We start from the raw sequence: 18,124 nt of genomic DNA on the forward strand, positions 1-18,124 counted from the left end.
GAATGAGACATGTTCCACCCAATGGTTTGCCAATGACAATGTAGTCCTGGGAAAACGCCATTGTGCCGATCAAGTCACATGAAGCTCAACGTTTAAAAAAAAGTCCTCAAAAGCTTAGAAAACATAAAGCCTGTCTAAACCAAGGATGCTCCTGCAGATGACATTGCATCTGTGACACAGCTTCCTGCCGCTCTCCTGTGGTCATGGCTGCTAACAATAAAGCCCACTTGTCACCATGGAGACCGGGGCATGTTAAGCTTGTTGTTGCAAGCCTAGGAGGCGAAAAGTAGTCCTTCATTGCATTAGTCAGACCCTTTTTTCTTTTTTTTTTTTTTTATCTGTTGCTGCACATCAGGCAGATTGACCCATGTGTTTGTTTAGAGAGACAGCAGAGGCGGAGGGTTGTTTCATGAAGGTTTGTCACATGGAGAGGTTACAAAAGCTCTTCAACTGAATCTCACACACCCACACACTCATGTGTTGCTGCCTCATTGCTTGGATTTGCCATGAAATGAAAAAGAAACTCTCCAAGGATTTAGTGCAGCTCATGAAAATATAGATGTTTACCAGCCATGCATAGTTCTAAGGGGTCCTTTTAAAATGCACATAGCGTCAAGAGCATCAGTCAACCGGAACAGTGGTGCAAACTCCTGTTCTGGTCCTGAAACCCCAAATTCCCAAATACAATAAGGATGTGAGCAGATGGTCTTCATACCATTAAGAGTTGCATTGTTGGTTTTCATGCTTCCTCCATTTTTCTCAGACTTCAACTTCACACAGAATACAAGAAAATGAGTATTTTGTTAGTTATTTCTCCCCTTTAATAATATTATCTAGTGTTATGTTGTAAATGATTGACAAGCCTGATTCATCATATTTCTAACAAGATATAATTTATAAGGAACATACATCTGTTAAATGAGCAACACAGCTAAACATGCCATTATCCCCTGCAGTATTCTCATTTTGGTATACTCTCATATTCATTCCTGTGATTTTAACTTAATAATAATGTTTCTTTTGTCTGCTAATTATCAATACTTACGAATTATACATTCATTTAGCTGTTTATTGTTTCATGTGTTGCTGGCTATGATTTCAGGAGGTTCTATCTGGTTAAATCTGAGTTCCTTGGTGGATTGTATGATTGCACTCCCACACAGCAATGAGAAAGAAAAACAACACATTTTGACCATTTTTACACTTTATTCATTTTACACTGTCAGGGACCTCATTAGTCACCAGCCTGGTCACATTTTGCAGTGAGATGGCATCCCATTCCTCAACCAGGAGTTGTTAAAGGTCAGCCTCAAACCAGTGTGGTTGTGTTGGTCCACCGGCACCTCAAGCAAACCAAACGGATCTCGTATATGTTCAGCTGAGTCGAGGTCTGGACTCACAGGAGGCTGTTCCATCCTTTACACCAGGGATTCCCAACCCTGGACCGGTGTCCTGCAGGTTTTCCAAGTGTTCCCGCTGGAAAACACCTGACTCAGACTCAGACAAGCTCTGCACATGTCTGCTAAATGCTGATTGATTTGAATCAGATGTGGTGCAGCAGGGACACTTGGAAAACCTGCAGGACTCCGGTTCTTTGAGGACCAGGACTGTTGCTGCTTTACACTCCCAAATTTAGGAACTGTTATTTCTCTGACATGGGATCCCCTGTGTACCATGTGAGGTTCTGTGTTGGTTCACCCTACAAAGGAAGAATCATTACAAGTTATACATTGTTGTAAAGATGATAAATTGGGCTTTCTAACTTTCTATAATACAAAACCAGTTGGTGTTATTAAAGAGAAGAAATAACCAAGCAAACACAAATTTTCTTATTTGCTAAAAATCTAACATGATACATGTATTAAATTTTTTCTTCGTCAATTTCACATTAACAGATGATTCTCAAGCTCTGTAATTAAAAAGACATGGATATAAGATCAATAGACAGCCAACAGGGCTGAGCTGGACTGTTTTTTAACCCTGCATCTCGCCTGGTAGCAGGCGGGATTGACTCCAGCTCACTCATTGGAATAAACTGACACAGAAAATGGATAAATAGATCAAATTGGTGACTATAAAGTCTCACACATCTGAGTCTAAGATCTTAAATGCATCAACAAGGCAAACCCCTGATCAATATTATGATCTGATTTATCATCATGACTTGCAGCGCTTTAGTCTGTAAACTGTTGGTTCAGCTTTCAAAAATGACTATTTGTTAACATATATATATATATATATACATATGTATATATATATATATACATATGTGTATATATATATATATATATATATATATATATATATATATATATATATATATATATATATATATATATATATATATATATATATATATATATATATAGTTGTTTAATTTATTACCTGGTGAGTTTATTCTCTTCTATCTCTATTTGTTGACCGCTGGCATCACAGTGACAAGACTTTTTTTTTAAACTGTTAACATAAACTTTGGACGAGTGAGTTTTTTCAATCTCTGTGTGAAGCAAAGATTGGGGTTGAAACTTGAAGTTTATCACGCCAACATCTATCGTCTGTGCTGTTGGAATGAAAGGAAGTCTATTACTTTGAAAGTTTTCATGCTAAATGTGTCTGAACATGTCTTCAGTATGAACACACGGAGGCACGCTGCAAGTCTCTTTCACTGCATGAATGCGCGAGTTCACAGACTCAGCAGACGACAGATGATGTCTGACTAAAGCAAAGTGAATCAGTAACTATGTCAGTCTGCATCTCCTGCTCACTGTAACGTTTGTCACCATTGCCTCATCCACTGGCCACCCAGTTTGTGTTGGTTTGTGAAGGATGGCACAGGAGGATATTTTTTTCAAACAGGACTAAGTAAGTTTAGATTAAAAAGAGGCCAAGGGAAGAACTAAGGAAATATAAAGCACAGTAGGAACAGATATGAATAATAAATAATAATAAATTCTCTTACACTGAACAAAAGCTTTTTATTGTGGGATTTGCAGCAGAAGCTGAATTTCGATGAGATTTTGGGAAAAAAGAACATTAATTATTAAGACTTCTGCTGAATTCACTGTCAGTTTTGTTACTTTTGTTAAAGTTTTTAGACTTTTTAACTAAAACATAGGAATAAATATGGCCAGTATTCTGTGTTTGTAGACCAATATTACACAATGTCTTCATTTGAAATTATATAAAATGTAGAAAAACATGAAATAATCATCGTTCAGAGGCTGTCACTGGTGATATGCAAATAGATCAGTTTTGCTAAATCATTTCACGTCCTTTGTTCCAGCTTCTCAAGTGGGGAGATATGTTGGAATAATAAACAGATAAATAAAAACAATATGGACCTACCTCTTCCTTTTAACATCTGCCTTTTAACCTCACGTTACACTTGCCTTACATCTGTTAACGTAATTGCCGTGATAAGAAGTAGGTCTTTACTGACAGCTGAGTGTCAGAGGAAATTATATCTGTCACTTTCTCTGACCATCACTTCACCGTGCAGCATGTCAGGATAATTATCCATTCATCCTTTCACAGTTTCACATTTCCATGGTTTGTTTTTTTAATGACCCGCCTTCCTACAGTCTCTCAAACCCCTTCTCCATCTTCTCTAAATGTTCATTTCAAACTGCTCTCAGAGCATTTGACTGTATATCTGCATCATCTTGGCTGCAGCCAGGGTATCTTCTAAGGCCAAAAGTGCCGCAGTGGCCTAGTAATTACATCTAGAAGAACGAGGCAGAAAGAGCCGTAGAGTGAGCTACGCATGAGAGATGCTGTGGTGTGAAGAGTTGGTGGGAAAGTGAAGCAACATTTGCCTCATTAGATTCCTGGATGTAGATGTGAAGCAACAATAGCGGTCAATATGTTCTGACTTTGCTGTTTTTCCATGAGGCTGTGTAAAAGGAGTGAGGTTCTCACAAGGATTCTGCTGTTAAGACAGGTAAACCTGCAACAGTGAGCATGAATGGTAAGAATGAGAGGACATGTTGCTGTGTGTGTCTGTAGTTATCAGCCTCTTTTATTTCTACCCCTCCTTTCTTTTAGCAGCTGTGCTGATCTGCTGCGACTCTGTGCTCCGTCACCATGACAGCCAGAGACAACAGCTGATGGAGTTTGTTTCGCCCGTTATTTATGTCCCTCCATCCGCTGTCGCTCTGCTCTCTGAAGTTTCTCAAATAATTTCTCACAAGTCTCATCAAGATGCCGAATTTCCTGCACATCGCTGCACCTTGAGCTGCTGCATTCTCACTTAAATTCAGATGAATTAGTCTTCCTCACGCTGATTTTCCAGCGATCATCTGGCAGAGCGGCCAGGGGCTTTTTTTTTTCTTATCTTATTGGAAAGCAGATTTAAACCAGATTTTTGGAGGAATGACCAGAATGCTAAGAGTAGCTGTTCAGTAAGCAGTTTGGGTCAAATCTGACAAAACAGGGAGAGGACGCATTTAAAATGGTTGACATCTTATATTAGATTTTATGAGCAAAGTTTGGAATAAATGATGTGCAGAAATAGATGTGAAGGGTTAGAAAAGGGTTAAACCTCCTCTAGCTGATTGATTTCAGCAATAAAAGGAGGAGTTATTTTAACATGATTAGAGGCACGACCGTGGATATTAATTTACTCAAATAAATTACTACCAGACAGACTTCATTTGCTTAAAGCTCAGACAATAAAATTGTAAAATGTTTTTATGTGGATTATTTATATTCACACAAATAAAAGAAATGAAAGTTCAGTTCTTTTTGTGTTACATCTCCATGGAGGGATGCAAAACAGCCTGTAACTTCAGCTAAACATGTGTGGCTTAAATGCAGACTTTGCTGAAATTTACCTTCCCTGGTATTTGCAGCCAAAGAAAACACATATTTAAAGCAATAAGCCCTTTTTTTTAGTCAATTTAGTCAAAATAGAATTATTATTCTTCTGCATTTACATGCTGAATATGAAATAAGGGCACCAGAGCTGCAGCTATGGGCCTTGTTGATGATGTATCCACCTGTAACTGTCTTGTTTTTATCTTCACATCATATAAAGAGTCATGATGAGTCACTGAATTGATTTGATATAACCACAGTACCATAAAACACCTTTTCACTGTGTTTCTGATTGATCCTCTATCTATGTGCTAATATGTCCCATCATTAACCACAAGGAAGAGAAGTAATTTAAAAACTTGATTCTTTCATATTCTGGATGGCTGGAGCTCAGGAGGAAAAGTAGAAAGAGCAGTTGTCTGCCAGCCTGAAAGTTGGTGGTTTGACTCTAGGCGTCCTCCGACTACGTGCCGAAGTGTCCTTTGGCCATACACTGAACCCCACGTTGCTTCCAGATGTGTGTATGGGGGTATAAATGTGTGTAATAGAGAAAAGCACTTAGTACATAAAATGCAGAAGTGCTGTATGAGTATGGGTGAATGTGACATGTAGAGTCAAAGTGCTTTGAGTGGTCAAGATGATTAGAAAAGTGTAAAATAAGTACAGTCCATTTACCATTTATTCACATGGTATTGATGCTTTCGCCATCCCCGCCATCATCATTATTGGCGAACAGGCAGGTCTCTTGTTTAGGAGTGATGGAGGTCGAAGCCTCCAGCCGTAGTTGAGTTTTCCATAAAATGTCATATTTTCAGAAAAACATTGGATTTTATCTGTGTTGTACCTTCTTGGTGTGACTGGAGGACAAAATTTGAAGAGATTACAGCTGTAACATTTTGCAGTGCGGAAAGTATCTGCTTCAACTGATCACAATAAATAATATGCAAATGTTTGTCTCCCGAGTGGACTCACTCAGTGGGAGGCCAAATAATTAAGATACCGTCTTCACTGGAAGCTTTTGATTCAGAACTTGCATACAGCAAATCATTTTAGTGCAAACTGTCGGTCTCCATGCAGCTGCAGGAAGGATTTTCCTTCTTATTCAACCTCAGAGCTCCTCAGATAGCAGCAGTGAAGTTTCTGTTTCCTAGCAACCCTCAGTCCAGTACCTCCATTTATTTCACACTGTTGCAAAGAGGCTGAGGACATCAGCACTGTCAGGGAGACAGGGGAATCTCCCACATTATATCTATCAAAAAATTCCCATCAAACAGCTGTGCATGGAATAAAAAGAGGCTCTGTCATTAGCAGAAGACGGTTCCCATCTATGTTGAGATTTCTCTAATATTTAAGTTTTTTAACGGAAAAAAATCTATGAGGATGTGCAGAAAAATCCAAATCTTCTAAATGTCATCATTCTTGTGCTTTTTAGAGTTAAATGCCGTCACTAAGAAAGACTTTTTGGAGCGTCTTTATGTCGTCCTGGTCCCTGATGCAACTGGTGATGACTGTTCTCACAGCATGTGCGTGAAAAAAGTCACTTTCCTTCTGTTAACGTCAATAACAGGATCTGCTGCCAGCGTTTCTTCAGCCTCCTCTTCCTCCTTCACTCTGTGTCCCATGAGAAAAAAAAATTACTCAATCAATCACTTGGACAACCCTGCTGCTAATCTCATTATTGGTATTCCTCCTGCTCGTCTCATTCATCTCCTCCTCGTCCATTAACAGCTTTGTTTAATCTGTTTTTGCGGCCTTCTCCTCCCCCTCTGCACTTGTTCCTTCTGCGTCTGGCCTTTCTTTTTTAAACCAATCCTCTGTTTTGCTTCTCTCCTGTCCAAGTACTCCATTTTCATTTCATCGCAGTCTTTCACCTTCCCTCTCTCCACTGTTCTTCTATATCTAAACTCCCACCTCCTCACTTTATCAAATGCACTTTCCTTTCATTCATGCTCCACTCCACTGTGATCAGAGAAAAAGGCAACTTGATCTGCATCCTTTTTGTTTTGTAAAACTTCATCACCTGTTGTTTAATTTTTCTGTAATCCTGCATCATCCTGCATTCTCTGTTCTTCCAGGTGGTTCGGGATCAGATCTCCCACTGCACGGTGAAGCTGCGCCAGACCACAGGGCTGATGGAGTACTGTCTGGAGGTCATCAAGGAAAATGACCCCAGTGGTTTCCTGCAGGTATGATAATGAAATAATAAAGAGGAGCAATATTTACACTACTCATCTTTGCATATGTTTATCTTTAGTGGCCAATATTTGTACTCTTGTTATATCGGAATAACTAAAAAAAATTGTCTAAATTTACAAAGAAATGTTAAAGATTTATGGGTAAGTTCTCAAATTTTTCTTGCCCATTCTTTCGGGAACCTTATGTCCCAGAAGTCGCAGAACCATCCAAGGATTTCAACTCAGGTTTAAGATCAGGGGCGGGCAACTCCAGTCATCCTGTAAGTGTTAGGAGTTTCCCTGCTGCAACACAACTGACACACATCAGACTAAATTTGCAGACTGGTGCAGAGCTTGACTTCAAATTCTGCACCAGTCTGATAATAAGCCATTGATCTGAGTCAGATGTGTTGCAGCAGGGAAACTCCTAACACTTGCAGGACTATGGCCCTCAAGGACCGGAGTTGCCCGCCCCTGGTTTAAATGGTATCTGAGAATAAAATGGTATTACGAGCGGCTGTTAGGGATGCAGACGAAGACGAAGGATAAACAGACATAAGGGTGGATAAGGAAATGAAGTAGAGGGAAATGGGTGTGGTGAGATGTGATTTTTCTGGTGATGCTCCTTGTATGAAAGGAGATGAGCCACAGAGTAAGCCCACCGTCTCATTACCTATGCTTGGTACCTGTAGAGCTGTACCATGATAGGTGTTGTGTGTGTGCAGCCCTGCATGAATATATTTATACTTAGCAACACGTCTCATATAACAAGGTGCAAAATTTATTTACACTTTATCATGAAATATTCATGAGGGTGAATCCAGTTTTGCTGTTTATTTTCATCCTTTGAAGTGTCTGAAATTTCATGATGGTTCACTTTGAAGTGTCCAGGTAGAGGCGTGCATTTTGGAAAACCACTCTTCTTAAACTAGAACTTCAAAAATATGGTGCTGAATACTGATTTGATATGAAACTGTGGATTTCTCAGTAGAGATGTCCCCTCTGAAAATGGTCTCAGTTATATGAAAAATGTATTTCTTTTAGCTTCTTTTAGATGTTTGTAGTTGCAGGTTTAACAATGGACTCATTTGTCTTGTGCTTCTGTCAGATATCCGATGCTTTGATCCGGAGGGTCCACATGACAGAGGGTCAGTGGGGGAAGGGGACCCTCACCCCAAGGATGACGAGTGACTTTGACCTCACTTTGGACTCTGGACCCCTCCTACAGACCATCCACCAGCTGGACTTTGTTCAGATGAAAGGTAAAGGCAGAGAGGCTCTATCAGGACTCGTAGAGGTCAACTCATGCCCCTCTGCGAGTTTGTCACTGCTCTGCTGACTCATGCATGATGATGTTTATGTGTTCACTGCAGTATCTGAAGTTCTGATCAGTAAAAGATTGTTCTACTTTATCTGTGACAGCAGAGCCCTGGATTTAAATACTGCTCTTCCCCGCATATGTCCTGTTTTGCTTTTGATGCCTGTGTGCACCTGCTTCACACACCGTGCCACTGCACACCAGATGTGATAAAACATTCTGAAAAATACTCTAAAAGTCCTGAATATTTAATTTTTTTGGATCATAAATGACAAGCTACTGATAAACGTGTTATAGTTTTGTAACTATTGAATGCATCTTTGTGCACTGCAGTCATGCCCAGTTTGGGTTTGTGTGTGTGAATGTCTTTACATATCTCAGTTGGCTATAATCTGGCCTGATTTTTCTCCTCTCCTCAGTCCCAGCTGCTCCCATGCTCCAGCTAGAGGAATGCTGCACTCAAAACAACAGCGCCACGTTGTCATGGAAACAGCCCCCGCTCTCCACCATCGCTGTGGAAGGATACATCTTGGAGCTGGACGATGGAAACGGGGGACCTTTCAGGGTAGGCTACCCTTTGCAGGTACCTTTTTTGCTGGGATTCATCTGTGCACTTTAATGGACGATAGCATTACTTTTCCTTTAAATGGGAACAGGAAAATAAAAAAACAGGTCCAGTTGGAGTCATAACTCACCTTTACAGGATACTTCTTCCCTGTTTGATAACAAAGACTCGTTCACTTGGTGCCAGCAAGAACACCAGCTCAGCCAGAGGAATGTTGAAAGAAACATTTTGTAGTTAAAGTCCCCTGAGGATTGAGTGGTGGCCATAGCCTTCAAGCTGAGCGCAAAGGTCATGTGACATGGCGTGACAAAGCATTGAATAACACACAGTATGGAGAATGCGCCTGTAGTGCAGCTGTCAGCTGAATGATCCTGCAGGAAGTGTGATCTGGGATCAAAGCAGTCTCTGTATCGTCATGGAGGTCCACAATGTAATCCATCCTCATAATACGCCCCACTTTTCTATAGTCTGAGGTCCCTGCTTTATTGCAGTGGCAACTTATACCTCCTGAAAAACTCGCCCAGTACAATGACGGTGGTATCGGTGTCGTAACTCCAGTGTCTAACCTCCATATGATAGTTAGCTATCTGACTCTTGTAGCAATCTGTGTTTGAAGTTTTTCCACTTTCTAAAAGTGATGTTAACATTTCGGATTAAGCCCCCAGCCAAGAATCGAAAATAATCTTTTATTAGTACTTGCTAAGTGGGAAACAAATGAGTCATGTCCTTGTATTTTGGGGAAAATGTGGTTTTAGTCTTCAAATCCAGTAAATTCCCTGAGGCTGAGACTTTACAGACTCACGCAGAGGGAGGACGAAATTAATGCTTCACCGTAAAGAAGGAAAAAGTCTTATGTTGTCTAATTTAGCAATACTGCTACAAGATCTGATGGCTTTCTTCTTTGCTAAAAGCAAACTCTGGAAGGAAATTTGACCTGGTACTTTTTGTATCCTTCTTGCCTTCAAAGAAGGCATCTAGGGTTTTTTGTACAGATAAAAAGAAAAGTTTACATTTCATGTTTTTAAACGTACACAATGAAAGACCTCTTAATCTAACAAAGCTCTTATCACCTAAAGGGGGTGGGTGTGTTTTTAAAATGGTTTCATAGAGTTGTAACCAACATCTATAGTTAAATCTTCCTGTGAAGACACAAAGTGTCAAGAAATATACCACCTTGTTTATCAAGAACACTTTAATTTGGCAGAAATGCAGGTAAAGTATGGTTCTGTTTTGTACGTATGAGTAGTCAGTGTTGTTGCTGCAGGGCGCAGCAGTCTAAGTGCTCTCAACAAGGATGGCTAATGGGCGAGCTAAGCTAACAGCTTTTGCTAGAACAGCTAATTTTTGTTATCTAAAACCAAACAAACTTTAAAAAACTTCATAATATTTTGAGCAAACTCATCAGAAAGTCATTTACTTCAGTGCATTTGTTCAGTAAAATGTCCGTGTTGTTAATACTGATCAAAGAACATGCTAATACTTGCTAACTAGTTTGACAACACGATGATATTTATTCATTTTTCGGCTGTCAGTGTCAAACAATGATCTTGTGGTTATCAGGACTTCAGGATCCAGTTTGATACCTTAATGATGCCACAGTCACAAATTTGTTTCATAAAAGGTGGCAGATTTTACTGAACTGATTCTAAACACATTGAAGAAATCTTCTGTCTTAGGCTTCTTGTGTTATGTCAGCCAATCTCACTATTTTCTCTGCAACCTGCTGCCAAAAACCAGCTCATTGAAGCCCTTCATTCTCTATCTGCTTCTTCCTTCTGTCTTAATTACTGGTGTTACATAAGAAGAGGATCATTTACATCCAATCTGCCAACAGATTCACTAACTATCTGCTGGCTGCTAATTGGTGGGCAGTCAATGCCAGATTGTGTGACTGCTTAGAGAGTTCCTGCAAGATTTTTCACTTCACGTCTGTGATTTACAGCAGAAATATGTCACAAACAGCATCTTAGAGCATATTTTGCAGCTGCTATGACAATTAAAATGACTGTCAAGTCACATTTCTTGTGTGTTTTAAGTGCTTGCCAATCAGCTCATTTCCATCATTGAAATTCAAGTCAGAAAAATATTTCTTATATATTATAAGAAGTTTTTTTTCATCCTCCTCTCCTCTCTGACTCATTGAGTCTCAACAACACTGCACCATGCTGAGCTTGGCGTGTGGTGTCCCCATGTCTATTTATACAACTGAGCGTGGGCTACCTCACCCACGCTCAGTTGTACTAAATCAAACCTTCTTACCTTCTCTATCAAATCCAAATGGGACACTCCTTGAGAGGCTGAGCAGGAAATTCAGTGTCATAATTACGCACTCAGTGTTTCTGGCAACTTAACGGGAAGTGCTGTGTGTCCTCGCAGGAGGTGTATGTGGGGACGGAGACCATCTGCACAGTCGACGGGCTCCACTTCAACAGCACATACAAGTCCAGAGTGAAGGCTTTCAATTCCAGCGGAGTGGGCCAGTACAGCAAGACGTTGATCATGCAGACCTCTGAGAGTATGTTGACCATCGTCTCCTACTTCTTCTCAATAGATATAAATTTAAATCTTATAAATTTCTCTTATCCTGGATAGTGAGTCAAGTGATTTGCCCCTCAAAGCTGTAACCCAGAAAGAGCCAAGACTCATATTTGTGCTGGCAAAAAGACACACCGTCCTGAACTCAGATGGATTAACCACCTTCATATTAAGCAATTAAATAAGCTAACTTTATTTTCAGTACATTGCACTTTTTAAATGAATGCTATATCATTAATTGCTCGGGCTAATGCAAAAACCACTATTAGCCTGAGAACAACAAACTGTACTGCCTTAATTGCATAATTTATCCACCAGAGAGCAGACAATTACCATAGTCTGGAAATAAATATGGAAGTTGAGTCACCATTTTCTCCCACAGGGCAGAACTAAAGCCTGATTGTCTTCAAAGATGTACTTTCACATTTCCAAATGGATTCAGAATCAGGTGTGACTAGAAGCAAGAAAGCAAATGATGCTAATGTAGCATACTAGTGACTAGAGTGTGCAGCTGAACATGGTAGATAAAACCAGTAGCAGTTTATAACTGTGTTAAGAGCTGGTTTTAGCCATGATAAAGAAGGGTAATATTTGAGATAAAAAGAAAAAACAAACACATTTAGCTTGAATTTTTTGCATAATTATTTTACGTGGACTATGGTTTGGTTTTTTTGTCTCCTAGTAGCCTTTTAACATTGTTAAAGTTCACAAATACGTTAGAAAACACAGTTTTGCAAAAATATATTAGATCATATAAGAGTAGTCAGCACTGTGCTGGTGACTATTGAGGAGTGTGTTTTGACAAAAAACACTGGCAAATGCTTCATTATAGGTGTGATATAATTTATGCCATCGCAAAGTAGAGTCCTGGCTTAGTTTCATTATACTTTGGGGATTGACGTTCTAATTGTCTAGCAAGCAAATCCCAGATATATATAAAAAAAAATATGTCATTGGTGGGAGACTAAAGTCTTGTATCTTTAGTGATTTTTTTTATAAATCTTCACAAAAAAGACCAGCTTTCTTTGCTGTTTTTACAACACAAAACATATTTAATATTTTTTTACCAATGAGTCTCAGAGGAAGTTCAAAGATGTTTATTCATCTTAAGACTTTCATATTTCTATTTTTTCTTCATAATAATATCTGTTAAAGTCACAGAGTAAAAGAATGATACAAGAGTTTAGTCCAACAGCTGCATCAGGACATGAATTCTGTTCATGGGTTTGAGCTTCAAATAGGAGCTCAAACCCTTGGATTATATATAAACCAGCAGTGGCTGGTTTATATATAATCCACTCATGAGCTTGCTTTCCCATTTGTTAAATGCTGCTCTGCATAGATGGGGAAGCTTGTCATCCAGCTGTGGAGCTGAAAGGACCAGACCGCCTCCCAGCTTGCCACTGTGAGCTCTCAGCATCTGTCGGGGTTGTACAAAGTGATCTAACCTCTAAGATGTTTTCTGTTTTTTTGCAGCCTTCACTCTGACCAGACCGCTCTTTATTCAGCCAGTTTTACTTCTCAGTCTGAACAGACCTTTTAATTGTTTTCATCATTATTCTTTTCAGGTCTTGGATGTTTTATTTCTAGGTTCTCGTTTGATTTATTTATTGGGGATTGCCTCTGGTCTTTTGGCCACTGAGGTGAACCAGCTTCCCTGATCAAATCTGCTTTTTGCCCTCCCCACCTTCCCTCCTGACCCCTCCACACTGTCTGCTCCACTGCTTCACTTGGTCCCCCTCACCTCCCTTCTTCCTCCTCCCTTTTCTACTCCTCTTCTTCACCTTTCAGCTGGCCTTCCTCCATGCGATATTCAGTCTATAGGCACAGGTATGGGCGGCTCTCATTGCACAGTTTCCACTTGAATCCCCACCTCCAGGCCATCGCCTGTTTCATCAGTAAAGTCGTCACAAACCAGCAGGGGGGCAGTTTGCTGCTCTGTGGGCTCCACATATTAAACACTCAATGCAAGCCTCTAATGGTTTTCTTTGTTTTATTTCCTTTGGGAAATAAAACCATGTAATGAAACGACACTGCACATGGTGTCACCAGTAAAAGCGGCCGACAAGAAAGTCCAGTGGAGCCCATAAAAACCACAAAAGCTCACCTGTTTAACTCCCACATTTTTCTGCATAGATAGACAATACTACTGTATTTTTCAACACAGAGTCAAACAGTTTTTGCAAATTTAGCATTTGATGTAATAGGATTAAAGAGCTCAAAACAGTACACTTAAATGACATGAAAGCATATAAACCAGTTTAGAAAGGCATCAAACTGCAGATAATTTGCTTTATATTTGCTGAGATTTCAGCATTTACACAACCAAACTGACTCCTTTTTGCTAATTGCATTTTGGATTAGCTGAACCTTAATGACATTAAATTTAATAAAATTTACTTTATTATAGATTTTATTATACTATTATCTCATGATATTATTATATTATGTTATTATATATCATTGTTTATTAATGATACTTTACTAGACACCATAATTGTGTTCTTAAAAGTATCTATGCAGAGGTATAATATACAGTATGTAAATATCAAAACCACACTTGCTGTTTTAAGCAGGTGCCTGTTTAAATTTGTGGACTGTCTGACTCTGTTTAATATTGTAAAAATGTTAAGCATAATAAATATAAGTATTATAGTGTATTAGTAAGTATAAAAAGTAAGATAGTGTGATTATAAGGATTACTAACCTTGTTTAAACATGATAGTGGTAAATAATCTTCCTCTCATCTCTGTTATTATTGTTCCTTCCATTAAGATATTTTTCTGGTGTGGCTCCTCTCATCTAACCGTCAGCTTCCAGATTCACGTCATGTTTGTGAAGTCATGATCATTGCATGATCTCTTGCCATTTATGCTGTCATTATTGATTATCCGCTCTTCCTTTCAACTGCACAGTTGCTTGGTTCACCTTCGACCCAGCGTCTGCTCACCCCGACATCGTCTTCTCCAACGACAACTTGACTGTGTCGTGCAACAGCTACGATGACCGGGTGGTTATGGGTAACTCTGCTTTCTCCCGTGGAGTTCATTACTGGGAAATGACAGTCGATCGCTATGACAACCACCCAGACCCAGCTTTCGGCATCGCTCGAGGTGACGTCCTGAAGGATGTGATGCTGGGGAAGGATGACAAAGCCTGGGCGATGTATGTGGACAACAATCGCTCCTGGTTCATGCACAACAACTCACACACCAACAGGTAACAGAGAGACAGGGAAATGATTGTTCAAGTCGTATTGCAGACATTTTTATTTGTTGTTTTTGGGAAGACTACATAGTAAAGTATTGAGATTTGTGTGTTTTAAAATAACTTTTAATACTAGCTCTATCTTCTTGACTTAAAAAGAAATATTGCAGCAACATGTTGCCACCCCCTCCCAACCCCCATTTATTTTCTCTTGGAGTTTTTTAAAGGAACAAAAAGTCCCAATGAGACGCTGCGTCTCCAAAAGACAAAAAAGGACCAAAAAAAAAGTTTTGAGAAACTTTAAAGCCATTGTGGTTATGCATTCATGCATCCACTTTCTATACACACTTAATCCAATTCAGGGTCACAGGGGGTCTGGAGCCTATCCTAGTTACCCAGTTACTACTAAGCATGGGGTGGGGTACACCCTGGATAGTTTACTAGTCCATCAAAGAGCCATCACAAAGACAAATCTGTTGTTTTTTTATGTGTATAAATGGTTGAAACGTAAAGCATTGGAAACATCTAATTACAAGTAGTTTGTTGCAGTTGTAAAGCAGCAAGTACAAATACTTGTCCTTTGCCTGTTTTTTTAGGCCTCTGCTCAAAAATTACCAACCCATAATTACCCAAAATAAAATAAGCACATCACTAAAAACCACAAGGTCTATTTAGAGACTGTCGGAATCATAGTGAGAATTGTGAAATTTAAGTAAATATAAGATTATATTTTACTGTGGAGAAAAAAAAAATGATGATGGCACAAATGGAAAAAAAAAATCAGGCTTGCTTAAAAAAATAAAAAAAATTTTAAAAAAAGGCTAATAATTTAATGAATATCCTCATAGAATGATTTAGATGTCGCTCTTAACCTCTTTAATTTTGCACTACAGCATGTAAGCATTATATCTGCAAACAAAAAGGTGAAGCAAAACAAAATAGAAACGTTTTTGTAAAGATAGCTTAGGCGAGGTCTCCAAAATTCTCAATGTTCCCAAGTTGTGGGACTTCAAATTTAAAAAAGTTAATGATGGTACTTTAGTCCGTTTTTAGACAATATTTTCTGCTTTCTGGCACAGTTTTACTGGGAAGTCCTAATTAGGATGCATGATGTTGCAACAAGCAACACTTCATTCCTTCAGATCATTTTCTGCTGTGATTGTGCAGGACGGATGGTGGCATCACTAAAGGAGCCACAATAGGAGTACTGCTGGATTTCACACGTGGGATCCTCATCTTCCTCATCAATGACGAGCAGCAGGGTCCAGTTGCCTTCGAAGGCCTAGAAGGCACCTACTACCCCGCTATCAGCCTCAATAGAAATGTCCAGGTAGGAAATTACGCTGGTAACAAACCGGGCCCATTCATTTCAACCAAACTGGTTAAATATCTTCATGGAAAAGTAACTTATAGCGACTTGCAACTGAACTGAAAGCTTTTGCTAGGTAGGCATGAAATCAACTTTTTTAGTGTCCCACCTACAATCAGATTTGAGTTAAAGCGACCATACAGCAGTTACTGCTTTTGCCAGTTTCTTGTTGTTCCTAGTTTTGTGTTTGGATGAATACAAAAGAAAATAAAAAGCTTCAGTCAATGAAGGAATAGATCAATGGCTCCATCTGCAGGAGGGAAAAAAAAAAACCTTTTGCATTTTAACTTGTGTTTAAATGTGTCTCTCTCCAGGTCACACTGCACACTGGTCTACCCATCCCTGATTTTTACACCCCTGGGGAAGCAGATCCAAACAGTTCTGTGTGTTAGACACTCACAGCTGCACAAATCAAGGGAACGTCTCGAGGATTACCCACCTCTCATCCTGCCAATCAACAACTCACAACCCTCACCTTCTTGTTCTCACCTCCTCCTGCTCCCTGATCGAATTACACCATGAGAGAGGCGTCATCCAGTCCTGAGCCATGCCTTTTTCATAACTTGCCATGCCAACTTTGGACGCATGGACCATGTGCCAAACACTTTCCACATTAACAGTAGCCACGTTTACATGGAGGCTTTCACCCCATTCGGTTTGAAATCATCCCGATTTAAGATTTCAATGCAGCTGTTTATATGGGAACTAATCTATTCCGATTTGGTAGGTACATGCGCTAACATTAAAGCAGAACAGTCCTGTCTGAAATACACAGTAAAGATTTATCAAAAATGAAAAGGTTTATAAACTTGTGGTCACAGTTGTGTGATACTCATGCGCTCCTACTGCAAACAAGAAAGAGGAAAAGGCTTAGAGACAAAGTTTACATTATATTACATTAAAAACTAACTTTCTGCTGCTGTCTGGTCAGTCCCTTTGTGTGTCGCCATCTGCCCTAGTAAGGAAACGTCACTCGTTGCGCATTTACTTCTAGCCATGCGCTATAAGAACACAACCTGACAACTTTCTGATTCAGTGTTTACATGACGCCACGATCGGTTTGGGAAAAGGAATATTCTACCCCTGTGAAACTGGATGAAAATCCTTTCGGGTTGACACATTTCATTCAGAGTGAGGCGTATACATAGAGCTTTCAAATCGATTGCAGTCAGTATGCTTGGCTCCATGTAAACGTAGCTTGGGTTTTACTACCCACAACTTGTAATTTGATGTGATATAGAAAGATAAAGTTATCTTTACTTCCAGCTGAATGATTAAAACATCCTGTTTAATCCATTTTTATAATACAGAATTATAATAACATCTTGACATTTTGGAAAATATGCTCATCTGCAAAATTGAGATTTTAAAGAGAGGATCAGTACACTATAATGTCCACATTTTCAGTTAATTCAGCTTTACCAAAAGAATACAATTTTAATGGATATCCTTAAATTATGTCCTCTCCTATAACTCACCGCAAGATGGTTAATGTTTCCCAGAATGTCAAAACTCTTCCTTTGTAGGAAGTTTTGTAAATGAGCTCACGAGAAAAAGGAGCTCTGTCTACCATTTTCATACAGTTTCAGTAGATCCTTATGTCCATCCCCCATTTTCAAACTTTCGTCATAAAGATGCTCATTGGGGAGAGAGGAGAATGATTTTTTTGTGGCCATTTGTGTGAAAATATGAGATGAGTGGGTTACTAGTCAGCAGGTGCAGTGATCCTAGGACCAGAGCAATAGTCCGGCTCTCAGCCGCGCGTCACTGTCACATCCTCGTCCATGTAAATGAGAAGCTTTTCTTTGTGGCTTAGCGCAAGTGAAACATATGTGTCGTTTTTGAAAATTGCAGCATTGCCGTATAAAAGGCAACTGGAAGTGAGGCCTTCATGCAGCCTTTCTCGCAATGCAGCTCTTAAAACTGGTGGGAGGGATATTGATTCAATATGTTTTTTTGAGAAGCAATTGAAAATGAATTGTGACTGTGAAGATGTTTGAATAAGGTGCTATAAAAGCTTGCATAGTTTGGGCTTTTCTTTTTTCTTTTTTACTGTAGGTGACTGAATTCTGGTAGTTTTGTAATATTGTTATTGAAAAGATCTATTGCGAAGAAGTGTATAGTAAAATAAGTTATTGATG

The 18,124-nt window shown here is 39.3% G+C and overlaps 1 protein-coding gene across 7 annotated transcripts in view; it reads left to right on the plus strand.

Moving 5' to 3' along the window:
• trim9 (tripartite motif containing 9) overlaps window positions 1-16,375 on the plus strand; it is a gene marked incomplete at both ends in the record, with an annotated part of 36,459 nt that extends 20,084 nt beyond the window's left edge. For 2 of the 7 annotated variants that reach the window (XM_079262359.1, XM_079262360.1), the window contains 7 exons: window positions 6,891-7,001; window positions 8,098-8,251; window positions 8,727-8,872; window positions 11,249-11,387; window positions 14,323-14,626; window positions 15,782-15,944; window positions 16,298-16,375. In XM_079262359.1, the coding sequence (XP_079118485.1) occupies window positions 6,891-7,001; window positions 8,098-8,251; window positions 8,727-8,872; window positions 11,249-11,387; window positions 14,323-14,626; window positions 15,782-15,944; window positions 16,298-16,375 (1,095 nt within the window). Of the gene's footprint in view, window positions 1-6,890; window positions 7,002-8,097; window positions 8,252-8,726; window positions 8,873-11,248; window positions 11,445-13,198; window positions 13,238-14,298; window positions 14,627-15,781; window positions 15,945-16,297 lie in introns of all 7 variants that reach the window. The other 5 variants (XM_079262361.1, XM_079262362.1, XM_079262358.1 and 2 more) reach the window with 4 other exon arrangements.
• Window positions 16,376-18,124: the final 1,749 nt, after the last annotated feature.

Source organism: Telmatherina bonti (assembly GCF_933228915.1).
Source record: "Telmatherina bonti genome assembly, chromosome: 22".
Lineage (NCBI taxonomy): Eukaryota > Metazoa > Chordata > Actinopteri > Atheriniformes > Telmatherinidae > Telmatherina > Telmatherina bonti.